Source organism: Polypterus senegalus, chromosome 6, assembly GCF_016835505.1.
Source record: "Polypterus senegalus isolate Bchr_013 chromosome 6, ASM1683550v1, whole genome shotgun sequence".
Lineage (NCBI taxonomy): Eukaryota > Metazoa > Chordata > Cladistia > Polypteriformes > Polypteridae > Polypterus > Polypterus senegalus.
The window spans coordinates 110,057,466-110,079,022 of NC_053159.1; the positions used below are offsets into that span (position 1 = coordinate 110,057,466).

At 39.5% G+C, this 21,557-nt stretch overlaps 1 protein-coding gene across 1 annotated transcript in view; it reads right to left on the minus strand.

The window, feature by feature from the left end:
- Positions 1-1,265: 1,265 nt before the first annotated feature.
- LOC120531386 (GAS2-like protein 2A) overlaps positions 1,266-21,557 on the minus strand; it is a 45,008-nt gene continuing 24,716 nt past the window's right edge. Inside the window, exons 4-6 of the mRNA XM_039756761.1 lie at positions 13,717-13,813; positions 8,407-8,710; positions 1,266-4,107 (exon numbers count right to left, since the gene is read on the minus strand). Coding sequence (XP_039612695.1) covers positions 2,145-4,107; positions 8,407-8,710; positions 13,717-13,813 — 2,364 coding nt within the window. The 3' untranslated portion in view covers positions 1,266-2,144. The remainder of the gene's footprint in view (positions 4,108-8,406; positions 8,711-13,716; positions 13,814-21,557) is intronic.

The following is a 21,557-nucleotide window of genomic DNA, read 5'->3' on the forward strand; positions in this document are numbered from 1 at the left end:
TGTAGAGTAATTAATATCTTTAACTTCAAACATTTCCATTTTCTACCCAAATAATCCAGATCAGCATCTCAAGAATTTGATTTTAAGCCACAAGTAAATGGTCATGCCATGAAGCGGCCTCTAGTTGACCATAATCTAGGGGTACGCACACATTCGAAGGCAAACTGGCTATGCCAAGTTAGGTAACAAAAAATACTCGGGGAAAACTCTTCATAACACGGACAGAACCTGCAACACTAGGGGCGGAGAGACTCCCAGATGAGATGAACCGGAGGCCAAGGACAGGGATGCCATTTCTACACAACACTTCACAGCACTTCTCTGGTGGTGATTCAAGTCAGTTTCTACAACATTATGAGTTTCATTTGTCAACTTTGCACTTAATTATACTTTGAAAAGGTCGTTCTCATCGAAGTCTCCGAGTTGAAAATGAACCGCTCATCACATGGCAGCATGTTTAAACTAATGGAATAGTATGGAACTTTTCAATGGCCTGAAAGATTAAATTCAGTTGTTGTTTCTCACCGACTGAACGTTTCTGCCTTGTATGAGCACAGAGAAGACCGGCATCTCTCTTGGGATTAAAATTGTTGGCCTAAAAGGGTTAAGTTTTGAGATCTTTTGGGGTTCCATACAGTTTATGTAAGGTGAAAACATACAAACAAGGTGAAACGTCTGGGTTTATTACCTATATTTCATTTCATAAATTAATCTTGTAACTATTTTAAATATTTATCAAATGTATACATTACCATCACACTGACCGCAGTCTGTTAGTGAGTCTGCGTCTGTACCCCTGGTCAACACAAGTCAGCTAGACCAACGTCCACACTGCCATCTCGGCTCTAGCTCTCCATTAACAGTGGTCTGACAAGTTCCATTACCGGCCCGCTACTAACACACACTACGAGGTGCCACATGGTTTCCACTTCACCAGATTTTTATAAAAAAATTATTTTAAGGCATCTAACCAAAAACACAAATCTCAACTAATTCCACTTTATTTACTTACACGTGGTAATTCCAGTAACCCTTCTACCACCCACCAAACCTCCCAGTGGGGCTCAGACAGCCTGCTTCTATAGCCAAACCAAGGACAAGCATCACTGAATGTAATGAAACACCTCATCAGAACTGGTGTTTATAATCCATTATCCGACCCGCTATATCCTAACACAGGGTCGCTACACTAAGAATAGATACCCTGCGGTGGGCTGGCACCCGGTCCGGGGTTTGTTTCCTGCCTTGTGCCCTGTGTTGGCTGAGATTGGCTCCAGCAGACCCCCGTGGCCCTGTAGTTAGGATATAGCAGGTTGGATAATGGATGGATGGAAGAATCGATACCATTATGTCAGTTCCTGTAACAAACTGTGTGCAGATAAAGTTAATAAGTAAAGGAGAACACACATCTGCCGATGCAATTTAGTAACATTACCTTACTTTAAAGGTGTACGTAAAAGGGATTTGTACTAGCCTGAAACATCATATTTCATTCAGAATTACTTTCTGATTCTTCTACCCACAATTTGTGAAATGACTAGATTTTCAGGGCTTTATATTCATTTATCGATTACTTACCCGAATATACGTGATGCTCACTTCTGCAGACAAGTGTTTTGTTTTTTTTTTTTGGAAAAATCCCCAAAAAATTGTTTAAAAATCAATGAGTTCAAACATACAAAATGCACGATTAGCTGAGTCACACTCAAGTATTAAAGTAGAATTTACCACAAGAGAGCCACGCCATCCGCACTCTGCCCTTCCTTTTCATCTTGGGTATCACGCCAAGGGGCACACAACAAACTACTTGATCATCCAATTCATGATCACGTGTGTTAAAGCAACTTGAAGAGACTGTATAAAGTAACAATGGATGTTTTGCAATCTGTGCAAATAGGTATTATTTAGAAAAAAAAGAATTCCAGTTTTTTTAGTCCAGTGTCATAACTTGATCTCCCTAAACAGGTTCTAACATTTGATAGAAAACAGCTTTTCTTAAATATTTTAACTGTTTCTATTCAAACCATTTAAAGTGCAAACCACTCTTCTTAAGAAGTTGAAACTAATGTTACATGAACTGTAGACACAATCACTCTTAGCGTGGAAGAGTTGTTCTTGACGTTTCTGCTGCACGCTTTCCGCCATTAAACCCAGGATTCCTCATCATCGTTCTCTGTCTTTCCCTCACATTTCTCAGGCCTTGTGTCTGCACTGGTACTTGCTTGAGAAGAATCTCTTTGAGCATCGGGCCGTGCATCCTCCACCACACAGGCCTGGCTGACATTCTTGGAGCAGGGGGTTGGGATTGATGACTGTGAACCCTTTTTGTATCGAGCTGGATGCTTTGATTTCTTTAAAACTCTTTTTTCAGCGGTCACAATATTGTCAGGATTTTGTGGCTTTCGGTATGAGACGGGTGTTGGAATTTTAGAAGGTTTTGTCTCCGGTCTGTTGTCCCGTCGTGGCCTGATTTTAGGGCGAAGCTTCAGTTTGTAGATAGAGGGCACTCTTTCTGGTTTCTTCAAAGTACGTTTTTGTTTAAATGACGGTGTCTTGGATTTTATGGGGCTCTCTGTATTATCTTGAGACCCACAAGAAGAAGCAGTACTGGAGTAATCAATGGTACCAGTCGACTTCACCTCGGTATGTTCATTTATTAGGGATTCCCTGTCTATAGCATTAATGTTAATACCACTAGCATCAGTAGCATCTTTAGGCTCTAAACTGGTATGGAATCCCAGTCCAGAATCGGGCCTGTTAGCCTGGAAGCTGTTAATTCTGCTGGAATCGGACCCAATGTATTCAGTGTCACTGTAACCAGATTTACCTGACTTTATCCAAGCCATCATTTTACTTTTGGGAGGAATTTTAGTCAACCAGTTTTCAACATCAACTTTATTAAGGGTTGGTGGGCCTTTATGAAGTTCAGCAATAACCGTGTCAAAGCTGCGCCCATTCTGAGGAGCTTCTCCTGGATCATATGAGGAGACACTGCCAATGACTTTCTGTCTGTTGAAAAATGGGGACGAGGAAACGGGAGAAAACCGCTGACTTGATGAACTGCCTGCTGTTCCTTTCGGTTGTTTATATGCTCGGTCTTGTCTGTGATTCACATCAGCAGGATGTCTGTTGTTGTTTTTATCTTGATCAGCATCTAGAGCCTGCATGTTTGAAAGGATTTCATCCTCCAGACTTTTGTAGAGCTTTGATTCTTCTTCAGGACCAATTGGAGGAGGAGTAAAAAGGTATTCCCTGTCTTTAATTACGTAATCATTTTTATTAGTAATACTTGCTGAGGAATGCACGTCATTGCTTATTACAAGACTTGGAGGCCTAAGAGCATTTTGTCTTGGAAAATTCACCCCAAGTCTGCCAGCTTTTGTCGGGCTTTGTCTCACATAATCACTGCTGGAAACATTTTTATTGCTATTATTATCTAAGATGTTCACCTCACTTAATTGGACCTTATTTCCCATCTGACTATTTCCAAAAGGAGTGGAAGGTCTGCTAGTGGAATGGCAACTTAAAAATGAGTTTTTATTGCCTACTTGCTTGCTTGGACTAGATGGACGATTCACAGCTTGTGTTGCAAAGGACCTGGAGGGTTGGTTGACATTTAACTGGGCCTGAGTACCTGCCTTCATATCTTGTTTCGGAGGACGTGCCAGTTGTTTAGTTGGGCTAACAGAGCGGTTTGGAGTTTCAGGTCTCTGCGTGACATTTGCGTTTGTAACAACAGATGACACACGCTGGTTTTGACTACTGGCAGTTAATGGCATAGTGATTCTATTCGAATTAGTTTGTGTTTTCTGTTTAGTCTCTGCTAAAAGGCTTTTAGGCCAGGTTTGCTCCAATCTGCCATCCTTACTTTGTTGCTGTTGAAACATAAAATGACCATCTAGTGACCGAACAGCATCTTGAGTTTTAGGGTGCTGGACATCAGTGGAGGATTCAGAGCCATACTGAAAAGGGCCAGGAAGACTTTGACCAGAATAAGAAGTAAAACAATTTCTGCTCTTGTCTCTACCTTGCCTGCTGATTGTAGCCGAATCGTTTTCTTCATGAGAAATCTGTTTTTTGGATGATACTTCTGAGTGATCTTTTAATCTGAAAATAAAAACATAGAAATTACAAGTTAAATTAAAATGACTGTCTGTTAAATGCTGTTTGTTAAACAGTGGCTTTTCATCAGCTAATGAACGTTCTCTTGGTGAACAGCGTCATCTTGTATTGACACTGCACATTAACTGGACGTATTGAACTGTCTTTCTTTAGTGCAAGTTAAGTATAAAGCTTATGTTCAGTAAACTATACACCGTGTTCTCCGGTTAGCTTATTAAGCCTATATCTTCATTCTTGGTTATTCTGCTCTGTGCAATTCCAAAAACTCAAAACCGGCCCAGGCATCCTTCAATGAGTGAGGTGACGAAGTCGGCCCACTCGGCCCATTATTCATTATAATTTTCTTAAAATTTGTAATAAGTATGCAGCTCACTACTCGCTATGAACCTATGATATGAACTCCATCTAAACTGTTGCCAAACCTAATCTGTACACTGTTGTGTAGACATCCATCCATCCATTATGCAACCCGCTATATCCTAACCACAGGGTCACGGGGGTCTGCTGGAGCCAATCCCAGCCAACACAGGGTACAAGGCAGGAACAAATCCCGGGCAGGGCGCCAGCCCACCACAGTTTCTGGACAACAGCTTTTACTTAATTATTAGCAAAAGTTGGGTTCATTACACATACCCATCCTCTAAAAGCCTGAGCTACGGGTGACACCAATAGGATTTTCTATCATAAGAGTCTTAAAAATGCTCAAAGCTGTAACCCACACACACACACACACACACCAAGCACACACCAAGCACACACTAGGGACAATTTACAATCGCCAGTGCATCTAACCTGCATGTCTTTGGACTGTGGGAGGAAACCCACACAGACGCGGGGAAACCATGCAGACTCCACGCAGGGAGGACCCGGGAAGCGACCCCAAGTCTCCTTACTGTGAGGCAGCAGCGCTAGCACTACGCCGCCTGTTGCTTAGACACAACTTAAAATTTGACGACATTCTTAAAAATAAAATTTAATGATAAATAAAAATCTAGTAATACGGCTTACACGTTATTAGCGTACATGTCAAATGTCAAGTGCCAGTACCCTAGTAGGCTAGTAGCTTACGCAGTTTACTGCTTTTAGCAGCCACATCATCAACAATACTGTTAGTGTCAAGTTTGGCTAGGATACGTTTCTGCACCGACATCAACTTGAACGCCTCAAGATGTTCTTGCGTCATTGTGCTTCTCAGGCGGCTTTTGATTCTCTTCAACGCAGGGAATGATCTTTCACACTGCACTTGCGACACAGGCAGCATTAGCAGGAGCTTGTAGGCAAGCCCAATGCTCTTGTAAGCATCAGCTCAGAGGTTCAACCGGAGTAGCGTCTTGTAGCAGCAGAGAGGACAATCTTTACAAGACTTGCAAGTTGACACAGTTGTCCCATCTTGTTCACGGTCACAAGAATTTAAATACTAGATATGAGATAAAATAAATTGCAATAATGTATATGCTAATTGAACTGTAGCGGTATAGAAACAGAAATCAGCAAAAGGCAGTTTTGACCCAATTTTTTGCTGCAACGTTGTGTACTGACAACTAAAACAACTTGATGATGTAATACGGTAATAAGGCATATTATATAGGACTATATAAATCGCAGTACCAGACAGATAATGTTTAGTGGTTTAGAAAATTAATTTTAATATCAAACAGTAACCAGTACATAAAATTTATTTCATGAAATGGCCGGCCCATGACCAGACCAGAGTCCGTGGCCCAATGGGCAATGCCCAAATCTGCCCCTGCAGATATACTAAATGTCCAGGGGGCATGTGGCTGCTGCTCTGTTTGGCTGGCATTCCTTTTAGAGTCAATCCCAGCCTTGTTAAAACATTCAGTGTAGTAGTGGACTGGAAGAATATTAACAATGACCTGGGAGTAACCGAATAGCCAATCGACCTCGTCTCATACTGTACACTTGTACTTTAGTTTAAGGCCTACAGGTCTCCAGGAGATATTCTTTCTTCAAGACTTGCATCATACTTTGAATTTATGTGTTTGTTTCTTATGTGGTTACCAAGCCTTTGACCTTTACCAGTGGAGCCTGTCAAGCTAGTCTTTATTTTAAAGCCCTATATAAAAATGAAATATTTGCTTACTATTATTAAAAAATATTTTATATTTCAAATTACATAATTGAAAGGACAAGTTTTTATATAATTTCATTCATTCATAACTCATGGTCTGCAGTGGGCTGGTGCCCTGCCTTGCGCCCTGTGTTGGCTGGGATTGGCTTCAGCAGACCCCCTTGACTCTGTAGTTAGGATAGAGCAGGTTGGATAATGAATGGATAGATAACTCATGGTCCATCTTAAACTGACAGTCTGTTGAGGGACCAATGAAACAATTCTCACCAGTTTTCTCTTTCTTCTGTATTACTTCTTATATACTAACTCTCTGAATAAAAACCTGTCTCTTATCTAAAATTTTCTTTAATATTGTCAGTCCATTTCATTCCAAGTCTACCTATTGTCTCTTCCAATAATGCAACATTCTTTAAACATCTGGCCCATTTCTTCTTCTTCATTCTGCTCACTTGACCAAACCATTTCACGACTTCTAATCTCATGGACTATGTCTGCTGCTTCACCCATTCTGCCCCTTTCTTCATTACATACTCCAGTTTGCCATCTGATTCTAAGCACACATCTGTAACATTTCATCTCAAATGCTCTGATCTACTTGTTCTTGTTTTTTATACATTCATTGCCTGTGCCTTTGAGCCATAGAACAAGTTGAAAACACATGCTTCTCAAATTATTTGTTTTGCTGTATTTCAATTATTCCACATGGCTTTCAGTTTTGAGTAGGCAGCTTTAGCCAGAGATATCCTATTTATTATTTCTAATTGTTATCAAAAGTAAGTTTATATTGACGGCATTTAAAACTGTCAACATTGTTCAATATACAGTATTTCAAATCAATACCCTTTGTTTTTTTTACAAAACATTGTGGTCTCCGTCTTCTTTTCATTGATACTAATTCTATGCCTCTTCTTGGCTTTTGCAACAAGCTTTTTTGCTTTTCTAATAATGAAATCAATCTTGTCTGCAAATTTTAATTTCATTCAAAGTGTGCCACTTGTTTAGTTTTCTTTGTTCTTGACTTTGTTAATTAATCGAGGGCTTCAGTCACAGTTGGCAATAGAATACAACCTTGTCTGCAGTCTACTGTTGTTCGTAAGAAATTAGTCAACTCTCTTTCCACTAATATTGCTGATTCTTCTTGGTTGTATACGTTCTTGATTATGGTTATTAGGTCTGTTGGCACTTGGTAAAATTTCAAAATGTCCTAGTTTTATAGGGGTAACAGCTATAGTACACATTAACCACTGATATTTTTGAAAAGGGCCAGCAGGTCTCCTTTGACTCACACAAAGAATATGGGTTCTAACGACAACAGATTGTCTTTTATACCATATGAAGATTTAATATTTATAATATAGTGAGTCTGCGGTGGGCTGGCACCCTGCCCGGGGTTTGTTTGCTGCCTTGCACCCTGTGTTGGCTCCAGCAGACCCCCGTCACCCTGTAGTTAGGATATAGCGGGTTGGATGATGGATGGATGGATGGATGGATGGATAGAGTTAGCCGTCAGATTCAAAATTCAATACATTTTACCTACACATAAGTGGTACTCACAGTTTGGAAGTGCTCCTCTAAATTACTGCATGTTTTTTATTTAATGTGCACAAATAACAGCATCTTGGAAAGGCATTCTATTTGTGAAGATTACGTCATATAGATCTGTTGATGCAAGTGTATACACAACCTTGCTGTTTCCTTGCAAAACAAAATTACACAAGTTACAGCAGATTTTACAACACTTGAATGTAACCCGTGAAAGACCAATTACATTTTTTGCATGTATTCCATTTTTAAAAACTTAACAAAACTGAACATTTATCTTGCCCATTTTCACCCTACGTTTTTTTATCCGTTTAAAAAGAATGCTGATTAGACACATTGTGTGAAACTAAAACACTTCACTTTTCAAAATCATAACGGCAGCAAACTATTATTAACGGAAAAATCAACAGGACATGACATGTGACCAGCTGTAGAAGCAATAAATCTAGAGCGAGTACTCCATTTATCTTGTGTACCAACTGCTATTTTTGTTGCAACGCTGACTTTTTTAGGAGCACACTAACACACTCCATTAATTTATTGTCTGACAGTCTAAGCCTTTGCATTGACTTACAAATTTTATAAAAGTAGGCAGGAGTTCAAGTGTTTTGTCAGGCTATAAATGGGAAACTGCATAAAAATAACCCTACCTGCAAGTGTCTGTTAAACTGCTTTCCTGGGATTGTCCTGAATTTTTCAAGGCAATATTTTTAACCATTCCTTCAGATAGAGAAGAAGTAAGTTTTGGATTGCTTGTACTTCTGATACGCAGGCCTCTAAGTGGTGCTGATGGAGTCCATTCTACCTCAGGGACAGGACTTTGTGACCGAGCAAGAAGCAGTGCAGGCTGCGGCTTTCCTTGTCCGTCCTGTTTTGGAGTCAGACGAGCTTTAATCTCATGGACTGGCGCTGCAGACCTCTGAGGACTAACAAACCTCATTGCTTGTTTATGAGCTGTATTATGGAAACAAAGATTAAAGTTTGTTAGAGTAAGCTTGCAGCGTTTAAATGAGGAGGAGATTCATATTAATTAGGAAGCACCGATACCCATAATCTCATGTCTGACATTGCATCACTACTTCAAATTCTTATTAAAGTAAATATTTTAATTACCAGCATTTTAAGTAAGAGGATCGTAGCCAGTTTCCAGAGTAGCTAATTATAAAGTAAATGATGATCAGTTTCTCATGGCACATATTTTAAATATATCTGCCAGTCCTATCAAGAGTAAATTTGTATTTAAATTTGCTTTTTTTCAACACCGAAAATTAACTAACTTCAGGAATACGTAAGTGACTAGTCTCACAGAACAGACTGAATTCTATCATGTAAATCCTAGGAAAAAACAAATTACTAATGTATATTTAGGCAAAAAATATTTTTTATCATTAACAATAATAAACAAAGAGACAATTTAGTTTGATTCATAGACTAATATCTCTCTCTATTATATAAAAAAATCTTGGAAGGAGACGAGACGTGACTTTCTCAGAGAGACACTTTCACATCCCGCGAGACAAGATTTTGTGCCAAGAGATTTAACCACACCCGGGGCCGGAAACAAAAGACAAAGAGTAGATGACAAAGTAGAATGTCATAAAGAATTCAAAAATGTTGTCGCGATACACATGCAGAGCAGGTTAGAGATAATGGAAGTAAGAAAATCCGAAAGTCTCAAAAAAATGATAGTAAAGATTGCATTAGCACAAACAAACAGAAATTATTACTCGGTGAAATAATGGAACAGCAAAAAGAGATTGAATATATTGTTTGGATTTCAACTTTAAGTCTAAGACATGTAGATTGTCTTAATTCGTCTTGCCATCACGATGTAATTCCAAACACGGAATCAAACTTCAATCCAATATTGACGAGAAGGTAAAAGCGAAAAGAGATCGAATATATGGACAAAGGTGATATGACAGAAGTATGTAGATATTGTTCAGATTTAAACTTTAAGTCGGAGACTTCTAGATCGTCTAATTTGTGTTGCCATCAGGGAAAAGTAGTGTTTCTTCCCAATGAAGAGGTGTATCCGCGAGAATTAAAAGATTTGTTGTTTGGTGGAAGTGAAATCCCATGAGATAAAATTTTAAGCCCCGCGAGACAAGATTTGGAAAAGTCCTGCCCACATCTAAAACATTTACAACCACGCACATGGTTCAATCATTTCTCATTTGTGTGAATGTCAGACACAGTTTGTGTAGAAAGAATGAAACGATATTCACTCACGGGCAGTTATGCATTGCGTTGTGACGATGTAATTCCAAACATGGAATCAAAATTCAATCTGATATTGACGAGAAGGTAAAAGCGAAAAGAGATCGAATATATGGACAAAGGTGATATGACAGAAGTATGTAGATATTTTTCAGATGTAAACTTTAAGTCGGAGACTTGTAGATCATCTAAATCATGTTGCCATCAGGGAAAAGTAGTGTTTCTTCCCAATGAAGAGGCATATTTGTGAGAATTAAAAGTTTTGTTGTTTGGTGAAAGTGAAATCCACATACGCAAGCAACAGAGATGCAAAGTTGCTGGCACGTAGCGCAGCCAGGGGGGTTGGCGAGGGAAGCTCCCTATTAATACTTTAAGAAAATTCACCACGTGAAAAGTGTGTTTCACTTCAAAGGCTGAAAGGGATGATCATGATAACTGATATTGACATTCTGCCAGGTAACGCATTTCAGCTGGCAACCAATGTTTCAGGAAGGGTAGACTGGGATGGATTTGCAGTAGCTCTGCAGGTAAGAAATATGTGGAAGCTACCAGGCACCACCATTTCATGTGCTGTAGATGAAATAAGGAATTTTATATTTGTGAAAAATAAGGATAAGGTGTTATCTTGCCTTCATCAATTTACATAATGTCATGGAACACAAGTATCTTAGTTTGGCCACTAAGACAATCAGCTAGTATGTTCTGATTTCTCCTGGAAAATGGCATAGTGGGGTCAACACAAAATCTGAATGAGGGGAAACCTGATTTTGCGGCATATGTTCTGTGCTGGACTATGCAGGCTTGTAAACAGAAGGAATGAATGAATGATGAATAACAGACTATATTCAGCTATCAAGGAGCGAGAAATATCAGATCTGTATATTCTCGTTTGCAACAAATTATGAAAATAGCTAGATTACTGTGGAGCGACAGTTTGCGATAGTGTCATACAGTTTCCATTTCCTTCTAATGTAGGAACGGAACCAGGAAGAAACCCAACATCATTTCCACTCCATGTCTGATTCTGCTCCTTCCAGGTGTGGCATGTGGCTGGGGGTGCAGCCCAGCCGGGACGCCCAGGAGGACCGGAGGAGGGCTTGTGCCTCTTCCAGACCACGAGGTGGTGACCGCCCCTGGTTGTGTTGGGGTTGGGGGCCACGGGTAGAAGTCTTGGAAGCCCAACCCTGTAGGGGCCCGTGGCCACCGCCAGGCGGCGCCCCGGTGCCTGAAGGACCCTGGACCTCAGCACTTCCGCCACACCAGGAAGTGCTGGGGGGAAGAGGAGCAGGGACACCCAGAGGACTTCCTGCTACACAACTGGTGCCTCCGCCACACGGGGGTGTATCGGCGGAGGCTCCTCGGGAAACACCTGGAGTTGGTACTTAAGGGGCCGCTTCCCTTCATTCAGGAGCAAGAGTCGGGTGGAAGAGGACAGAGTTCGGAGAGAGGAGTGGAGGAGGCCAGAAGGAAGGCATTTTGTGACTGTGAGGTAAGAAGAAAAAAGTTCTGCCCCTCCTACAGGACTCGGCGATTTGATCCCCAGAACTGATGGAGGAAGAACATACTTCTTGTGTTCTCTAATGTTCTTATTTTCCATTGTGGTGCCATCAGAGGAGTCTTCAACTTTACAATTATTTTACAAACAATTAAAGACAGACTTAAAAATTAAACAAGTTCTCTTATCTACACCCCAAATATCCTTATGTTTTTTTATTCACCTACAACAGTAAATACATTTCTTTAATATAAAGTCATCTTATAAAGACATTTTATAATATCTGAATATTCCAGTTTTTTAAGTGGCTGTAAACGATTTAACAGCAATCCTGTACCACCAGAAATTATTTAATTTCCAAGATAATTGCTTTTTGTAACATAGAGAAAAACCCATGAAGACACAAAGTCAACATGGTCGAGAACTTTTTAATTAGCAGCACTCGGCTGAGCATTAGACAAACAGTCAAAAAAGGTATGAATGGGAGAAGATTGTTTCTGTTCATCCAGATTTTTTTTTTACAATTTTTTTTTGTGCAAATTGTATTTTTCATTTGTTTTCTATATAAAATGTTGCTTATTTTTATTTTATTTGCACATTGTTTGAATGAATAGTAAGCATACAGGTTTGCCCATCTTCTCTCAAAAATGACTGTCATTAAAAGACATAAATTAGGTTTTACATGATTATTGTTAGATCCAACTATTGAAAAAATATTGATGGTGGTTAAAGGTGAGAATTAGTATCGGTAAAGGGTCCAACTTTAATTTGTTAGAAAACAATTTCACAAAACAGGATACAACGGCATTATAAACTGAGTGAGCAAAGTATCAGGAACATCTCTGCACCTGCTTATTAGATGCAATTATCTAATCAGCCAATCATATGGCAGCAGCACAATGCATAAAATCAAGCAGATATACACCAAAAGCTTCAGTTAATGTGTACATCAAGCACCAAAATGGGGGAAAAAATGTGACCTCAGTAATTTTGACCATGGCGTGATTGTTGGTGTTAAGACAGGCTGGTTTGAATATTTCTGCAAACGCTTATCTCCTGGGATTTTCACACACAGCAGTCTCTATAGTTTACTGAGAATTGTGTGTCAATCAAAAAAAAATCTGGCAAGTCTGAGAACAGAAACACCTTGTTGGTGAGAGAGCTCAGAGGAGAATGGCCAGACTGGTTCGAGCTAACAGAAGGACTATGGTAACTCATAAAACCACTGTGTATAACTGTGGTGAGCTGAAAAGCATCTCAGAATGTACAACACGTCAGATCTTGAGGCAGATGGGTAGCAACAGCAGAAGACCATGTCAGAGTCCACTCATGTCTGCCAAAAACAAAAAGCTGAGGCTGGAGTGGGCAAAGGCTCACCAAAACCGAATAGTTGAAGACAGGAAATTGTAACCTGATTTGGCGAATTTTGATTTCTGCTGAGGCACAGAGATGGTAGTGTCAGAATTAGGCGGTAACAGCATAGAGTTGTGTACCCAACCTGCCTTGTGTCAATAGTCAAGGCTTGTGGTGGTGGTGTAATGGTGTGGGAGAAGTATTCTTGGCACATTTTGGGCCCATTTAAACCAATTTATCATCGCTTGAATGTCATAGCCTATTTGAGTACTGTTGATGACTACTGGGCATCCCTTCATGGCTACAAGTTACCTATCTTCTAATGTCTACTTCCAGCCTGATAGTGTCAAGTCATCTCAAGCTGGCTTCATGAACATGACAAATGTGTACAGTGTTCATCAGTGGCTTTTCCATGCACTGGATCTCAATCCAATAGAACACTTTTTAGATTTGGTAGAATACAAACATTGCACAATGCAGTCATGTCAGCATGGGCCAGAATCTCAAAGGAATGTTCCTAGCATCTAGTAGAGGCCATGCCAAGAAAAACGGAGGCTGTTTTGAGAGCAACAAGTGACCCAAACCAGTATTAATATGCTCAATAAGTGTATGTGGGCCATAGGATTCTCAGGAGCTTAAGCATAATCAAATTTAAATAAATTTAACATTGGATATGCAGAAAATTCAGGTTTGGTATGACTTTGTTTAGTTGTCAGAGGCTTTTTTTTAATCAATATAGATTTTCTTTGCCAAGCACTCCACAGAATTTTTTTCCCTTTGGAAGAAATTGTATAAAATAATAATTGATATTTATTTTCTGAAAAATTGTACAACGTTATAATTGAACCTTCCCTTTGAATGAGCAATTTAACATAAGCTTTAATGAACTTACATATGGAAGTACAACGACAAGGGTCATGTTTATCCAGATAGTGCTCAAGTGTGTCCCATCCACCTCCCACTCGGACCATAACATGCTTTCTCAGAATCTGGTCAGAAAAAAAAATGGAATTAAAAATATGACACCTTCAGGTATAAATAAATAAATCACACAGGCCTATTAAAAACATTTGAAATATTTTCCAAAGAATCACATTGAAAGCAAAGAAAACATTCTCATATTGACAATTGTTATCAGACCATTGTGTCCATTGTGTTATATTTATGAGACCATTCTATCAGTCAGTTTTCTTTTTTTTTTTAATTATGATAGTAAACAGAATGTCTGTTTTGTTTTAGCCAAGTCTGCTTAGTCAGCCTTAGGATACAGCAATTAAAGCAATAAATAAACTGTAGCCTGTTAAACATCCACTGGGTTATTCATGTTACAGTATTAAATGGCTGCAGGACATGATCATATTTCTAACAGGTTCATGTATTTTTTGAGAAATACATTTTTGTTTCTGGGTGAAGAAGTGCTATAGATATAAATTATCATACAAATGTGTAAAGCAAAATTAAAATCCATACCTTAAATATATCACTTTCCTTGAAAAAACTCAAGCAGGAAGGCAGGATAGGACAGTAAAATGTCTAAAAGAATAACTAAATCGCTTAAATCTAATCATATTTTAACCAGTACACATAGTAAACAGAAATAAATATTATGTAAGACAAGAGATATCATCAATCCATCCATCCATTATCCAACCCGCAATATCCTAACTACAGGGTCACAGGGGTGTGCTGAAGCCAATCCCAGCCAGCACAGGGCGCAAGGCAGGAAACAAACCCCGGGCAGGGCGCCAGCCCACCGCAGACAAGAGATATATAAAAAAAATGATTTTCAGGTATGGTTTTGGTGTTTGTAAATAAGAATTTTTAAAAGCTGCTTTTCTCCAGTTTAGACGTGTTGCAAAATGAAAATGATTTTTAAAAGAGTCAGAGAGCTTGTGGATTCATTTGTGTCAAGTGGAACTAATTAGTGAAATATGTAAGATTAGGCTGCACAAATAGTTCACTTACTACTCTGCAGTTGATTCAAAACACAGCAGCAAGGATCATAACAAGAACAAAGAATTAGGTGGATACGACTCCCCTTCTTCATAATCACTTCACTGGTTTCAATTAATTTTAGAGCTGATTTTAAAATAATTCTCCTCACTAGTAACTTAGTAAATTGGCTTGCTCCTCCTTACATTACAGAAATAAGTGGTGTCAATTCTCTATGTTGTACATTGCCTCAATAAACGCAGACTCTCTCAATATTACAAGGATACATTAAACTAGGAGGCAGAGCCTTTATATAGTGCTCCCAAATTTTGTCAAGACCTGACTTATACTTGGGCGGAAGGTTGCCAGGTCGAATCCCATAAATGCCAAAAGGGGCTCTACTCTGTTGGGCTCTTGAGCAAGGCTCTTAACCTGCAATTGCTCCGTCCTGGGTATGACTTTAATCTGCACCCTACCCTGAATGTAGGCCCTCTAACCTGCAGGTAAAAACTTGAGGGTTGGTGGCAGAATTGGCACTCCGACCACCATAAAAAACCTCACACTGGTTCCACTCCATCTGAACTAGTGTGGTGCTGAGGTGTCACCCATTGCATGGCTGCACTCGGCTCCTAATCTGGATCCTGAGTTGGTATGTTGTGTGATGGGTACGGCAATGCACTGTATCAGCGTGTGCTCCTAACCTCTCTCCTGACTTACAATATTAGTGGAGCTCAATCAATGCCAGTTAGAACAACTCCTTAGAACAACTACTGTTATGGTAGATCAGTACCTTCTGATATGTGTTTTCTATGAATTGCATTAATAGCTTGTGCTTTATCATTTCAAAGTCTTTTCCATTGTCCTTTTGTCAGTGTCTGTGGTGGCACTTTATCTGTGAGTGACTGCATTATTACATTAGACAATATCTTTACAGACATCATCTATCTGAATTTGCCTGTGGAATGATCCTGTTCAGAATGTGTCTGACTTAGTCTAGCTGATGTTTGGGCTTAAATTCACTGTTTACATGTGTATATTCTTTAATGTTTCTTTGCTTATGTCATAACATTATATTTTGTATTTATGTTCAATATCTGTTCTAATATTATATTTCTAATTATTGTGTATTGTGCTGGTCTCATAACTGGAGTATGCTACACATAAATATATTTATTAGTCAACCACATATACCAATAAGACACTGTGTATAGTAATTTCAGCCCCGTATACCCTCATACTCCTTCGGTACTATGTCTCTTTGGAGAATCCTTGGTTACTGCTAGTATGACTTTGTCTCAAATGAGCAGTTGCCCACAGAATCCTAATGATGCACATTACCTGCATTGTGAGGGAGTGTTAGTTATGGCACTACGGCCATGTGGCACAATTCCCAGAGGGTGATCCAGCTCACAGCATCCTCATTGTAGAGGATCTGAATGGCTGGACAAGAACAAGGGGACACCCACATAACACCTGGCTGTGGCAGATAGGTGGTCTTTTGCAGGGAGTGGCACTGGACTGTGTGACTGCCTGGGAGGTTACCAACCAGGATTCTGAGCTGTTTCATCATGTGGTGAGTGTAGCAATGAGCTACACCAGTGCATGCTCCCCAACCTGACCTGACCGGATACCCTCATGGAGCACCACTAAGTATGCCATAGCACTCATTATATCAAATAAAACAAAAATATTTCCAAATCTGGTGAGTACTTAACATCATCTTCAGTATAGGTGTGTGATGCTAGAAAAAAAAGAAATATTCCTATTGGAGAAATTAAAGTCTGAACCAGTTTTTAGTATGAAAATGAGGTATCTGCATCATAAAACAATACCTGTCAACAATTTTGTGTAAATGTATTAATAAAACCCATGTATCCCACTGGACCTAAACCATACATAATAACACAGTTTAAAACAGTGTTACAGTCATCATGCCTTTATAACAAGAATGCCTGACATCCCAGATTGATTGGACATCACTTTTGTAAAACATTGTATAAAAAGATACTGGTCCAGAAACCTGCTTAGGCTGCTTGGAAAATTCAGTAAAGCCTAAAAATGATGATGACTTTGAAAATGACATTATATTTGCTAATATATTTCTGGAGGTCAGCTATGTTTTACAAAATGTGGATGCATCTACGTACACTGACAACACTTACGTACCAGCCACTAGATTCCAGGCAGAAAAATTTCATTTGCTGTGAATGAAAATAAAAAAATTGATATTTGAGAAAATAGGATGATGTGTGCCTTGCCCTAACTGATTCACATTGCTTTATGAGCATTAGTAATAAAACACGAGCATTTTATGGTGGTTACTATACATGGGCTGGTTTATTCTATGCGAAGGTCAGCAGGGCATTTTTGTGCCATTTAGGAGCTAGTTGGTATCACTGCCCAGTCTGGAGACCAATGAGCTATCCATGGGTTGGTCGAGAACTCAAAGAAAGGACCCACAAGAATCGGAGGTCCTTTTCCCAGATGGAATCATGATGGGGACCAAAGGAGGACTAGAGACCATATATTACAAAGTATCTCTCTATTATAATAAAAAAATCTTTTTATCATGCGACAAGACGTGATCTTTTGAAGAGAGACACTTTCACGTCCTGCAAGACAAGACTTTGTGCCAAGAGATTCAACCATGCCCTGGGCTGGAAATAAAAGACAAAAAGTAGATGACAAAGTAGAACGTCGTAAAGAATTCAAACGTTGGCGTGATACACATGCAGAGCAGGTTAGAAATAATGGAATTATGAAAATTCGAAAGTCTCAAAAAAATGATAGTAAAGATCACATTAGCGCAAACAAACAGAAATTATTACTCGGTGAAATAATGGAAAAGAATTTAACTTTAAGTCGGAGACTTGTATATCGTCTAATTCATGTTGCCATCAGGGAAAAATAGTGTTTCTTCCCTTTCTCGTATCCGCGAGAATTAAAAGTTTTGGTTGTTTGTGAGCGGCAGAGACGTGAAGTTGCTGGCGCGTAGCACAGGCGGGGGGTTGACAAGCGAAGCAAGCAGGAGGCAAAGCCTCCTAGTATCAAATAAAAAAACCAAAATATTAGTCTTCCAAGCCATGTAGGAGCATTAAGAAGCTACTCCCAAATTGTTGTAAAATCTTGGAGTGCCTGGCCCTGTAAAAAATGGCAGTCAGGAATGACTTTAAGGTATTAGTTAATCAGCCCATTGGCCATGACATGAAGCAGTCAAAGGCTACTCTTAAAAAGAACACTCCTTCCCTCAACCAAGTGAGCTTAGAGTTGGGAGTTAAGTGAAAGGCAAGGACTTGCCTGGTACAGAAATAGAGAAAAAGGAGTGAAACCGGCTGGTATCATTGGTGAGAAAGGGGAAAGGACAACAAAGGTAGGCTAGGGACAGAATATTATGGTTTGTGGAGATAAGCACTGAAGTGGCAAGTGCTTATGGTCAGTACTTGACATGGTACTCTGGTACGCTGTTTATGAAAAGAGTGGGGTGGGATGGGAGCGGCTGACCCTTGTGACCTTCAATTGAAGAAGGGTGGCTTGCCGGTTTGATAACAAATGTGACTGGTACTCTAAGTAGAATATAGAAGAGGTGCCGGCCCACTTCAAGCACTGTTTATGGGTTATCTTTATGCAGCTTGTGCCTTGTACCACCCTAGAAGTCCTCTTCTATAAATATACTAAATACTTGTGACTGGAATGTATGGTGTCTGTGGGTCATTTTAAGTGAGGGCTAGGCTAGAGAGCACACTGGTCACACTTGTTAGCAAACAGTAGAATTTCTCCAGAATAGAAAGGTGAGGTCAACAAATAATCTGAGATAGGGAAAATCTGATTGCTACATGAAATATTTGAATACATACTTTAATAAAAGTACACATTTATCTGTTGTTTGCACAGTCACTGAGAGTATGTTCAGTTGCCTTACTGAAAGTGGTAATCTGTTACAGTAAAACCCTGAACAACTGAAGTAATGTGGACTGATGCTACCTTGGATAGCTGAAAATTTGGATAAAATGAATGGCTGTGGCCATTTCAGAATAAAAAATATAGATATAAAAGATTTAGCCAATTTCTATGGTACAGTTTTAACCCTTTTTTCATACCTTATTGAATTTAATGTTTCTCACTAAATGTCACCTCAGCATCAAAATATTGGCAGGTGTAGTGTCTACCTGCTTCTCAATATACTGTACAAAAGTACTATTTCAGTAGCATGTAGACTGTATGAGAAATCTTGCGTTGATAAAATAATCTGTGCAGTGCTCATCGAGAGTAAGTCACACCCACATTCCCATGGTCACCAGCTGTACGACAGCTGGCACGGTACAGTCAAGTTATAGTATTTATGCATTAGGTGGAGTATTCAAGACCAAGGCTTTTATGAATTACAAGAAAAGTAGTGTATTCAACATCAGTTAATTGGGGCATGGATTGACTGACCCCGTACTGACCCCTACTCTCTCTTCTGTTTTGTTTTTCCTGTTTCTTTGTGGTGGTGGCCTGCGCCACCTCCACCTACTCAAAGCTTCAATGATGGATGGATTAAAAGGCAGAAGTCTACGTGACCATCATCATCAAGTCCTTTCGTCAGAACCCTAAATACAAAGAGGACTGTTTCATTTATGTTAGGTAGAATGCCCAGAGGGGACTGGGCGGTCTCATGGTCTGGAATCCCTACAGATTTTATTTTTTTCTCCAGCCGTCTGGAGTTTTTTTTTGTTTTTTCTGTCCCCCCAGCCATTGGACCTTACTCTTATTCTATGTTAATAAATGTTGACTTATTTTGTTTTCTTATTGTGTCTTTTATTTTTCTATTCTTTATTATGTAAAGCACTTTGAGCTACTGTGTGTATGAAAATGTGCTATATAAATAAATGTTGTTGTTGTTGTTGGATTAGAATCCAATCTATGAGAGATACAGAAAATTGGCAGCTTGAAGCTATGCAGAGGAGAGCAACCAAGTGCACTCTGGTCTGTAAGAAAATGTCATACTCTGACAGACTCGGAGAATTAAACCTGTTTAGTCTCGAGCAGAGGAAACATCATGGGGTCCTAATCTAGGTTTTCAAAATAGATCCAGCAGAATTCTTTCATCTTAATGGTGAATCAAGGACACCAGTATAAATTAAGGGGAAGTCCATTTAGGACTGAAGCTTGGAAGAACTTCTTTACACAAAGAGTTATGGGAATCTGGAAGACATTTGTAAGACATATTCTGTAGCTTAAGCAGAAACCTTGACAGACTTTAAGAAGTATCTTGGATGAGATATTAGGACAGCTTAGCTATTAGATAAACAAATAAGCTTGATGGGTTGAATGGTCTCCTCTCATTTGTTAAATTTTTTAAGTACGTATGTTTCGTACACAAGTTTCAGGCACATATTCTGGCTATTCCCTTTGATTCAACCTTTCTGGACAACTTCCATCCATCCATCCATTATCCAACCCGCTATATCCTAACTACAGGGTCACGGGGGTCTGCTGGAACCAATCCCAGCCAACACAGGGCGCAAGGCAGGAAACAAACACCGGGCAGGGTGCCAGCCCACCGCAGTTTCTGGACAACAGCTTTTACTTAATTATTGGCAAAAGTTGGGTTCATTACACATACCCATCCTCTAAAAGCCTGAGCTACGGGTGACACCAATAGGATTTTCTATCATAAGAGTCTTAAAAATGCTCAAAGCTCTAACCCACATTCCATTCTACAAATGCAAATTGATATTCTTTATTGTCGAAATCAGGGAAAATTAAACATATACAGTGGGTACGGAAAGTATTCAGACCCCCTTCAATTTTTCACTCTTTTTTATATTGCAGCCATTTGCTAAAATCATTTAAATTAATTTTTTTCCTCATTAATGTACACACAGCACCCCATATTGACAGACAAAAAAAGAATTTTTGAAATTGTTGCAGATTTATTAAAAAAGAAAAACTGAAATATCACATGGTCCTCCACACATACCGCTTAGAATTAAGGCCAAAAAGTTCTATCTTGGTCTCATCAGACCAGAGAATCTTATTTCTCACCATCTCAGAGTCCTTCAGGTGTCTTTTAGCAAACTCCATGCGGGCTGTCATGTGTCTTGCCTCTCCTCAGTGTGTGGAGACAACCAGGCACTGCTCATCACTTGTCCCTTACAGTCCCCACAGTGAAGCATGGCGGTGGCCGCATCATGCTGTGGGGGTGTTTTTCAGCTGCAGGGACAGGACGACTGGTTGCAATCGAGGGAAAGATGAATGCGGCCAAGTACAGGGATATCCTGGACAAAAACCTTCTCCAGAATGCTAAGGTTTAGGTTTACCTTCCAACAAGACAATGACCCTAAGCACACAGCTAAAATAACGAAGGAGTGGCTTCACAACAACTCTGTGACTGTTCTTGAATGGCCCAGCCAGAGCCCTGACTTAAAACCAATTGAGCATCTCTGGAGAGACCTAAAAATGGCTGACCACCAACGTTTACCATCCAACCTGACAGAACTGGAGAGGATCTGCAAGGAGGAATGGCAGAGGATCCCCAAATCCAGGTGTGAAAAACTTGTTGCATCTTTCCCAAGAAGACTCATGGCTGTATTAGCTCAAAAGGGTGCTTCTACTAAATACTGAGCAAAGGGTCTGAATACTTAGGACCATGTGATATTTCAGTTTTTCTTTTTTAATAAATCTGTAACAATTTCAAAAACTTTTTTTTTTGTCTGTCAATATGGGGTGCTGTGTGTACATTAATGAGGGAAAAAATTAATTTAAATGATTTTAGCAAATGGCTGCAATATAACAAAGAGTGAAAAATTGAAGGGGGTC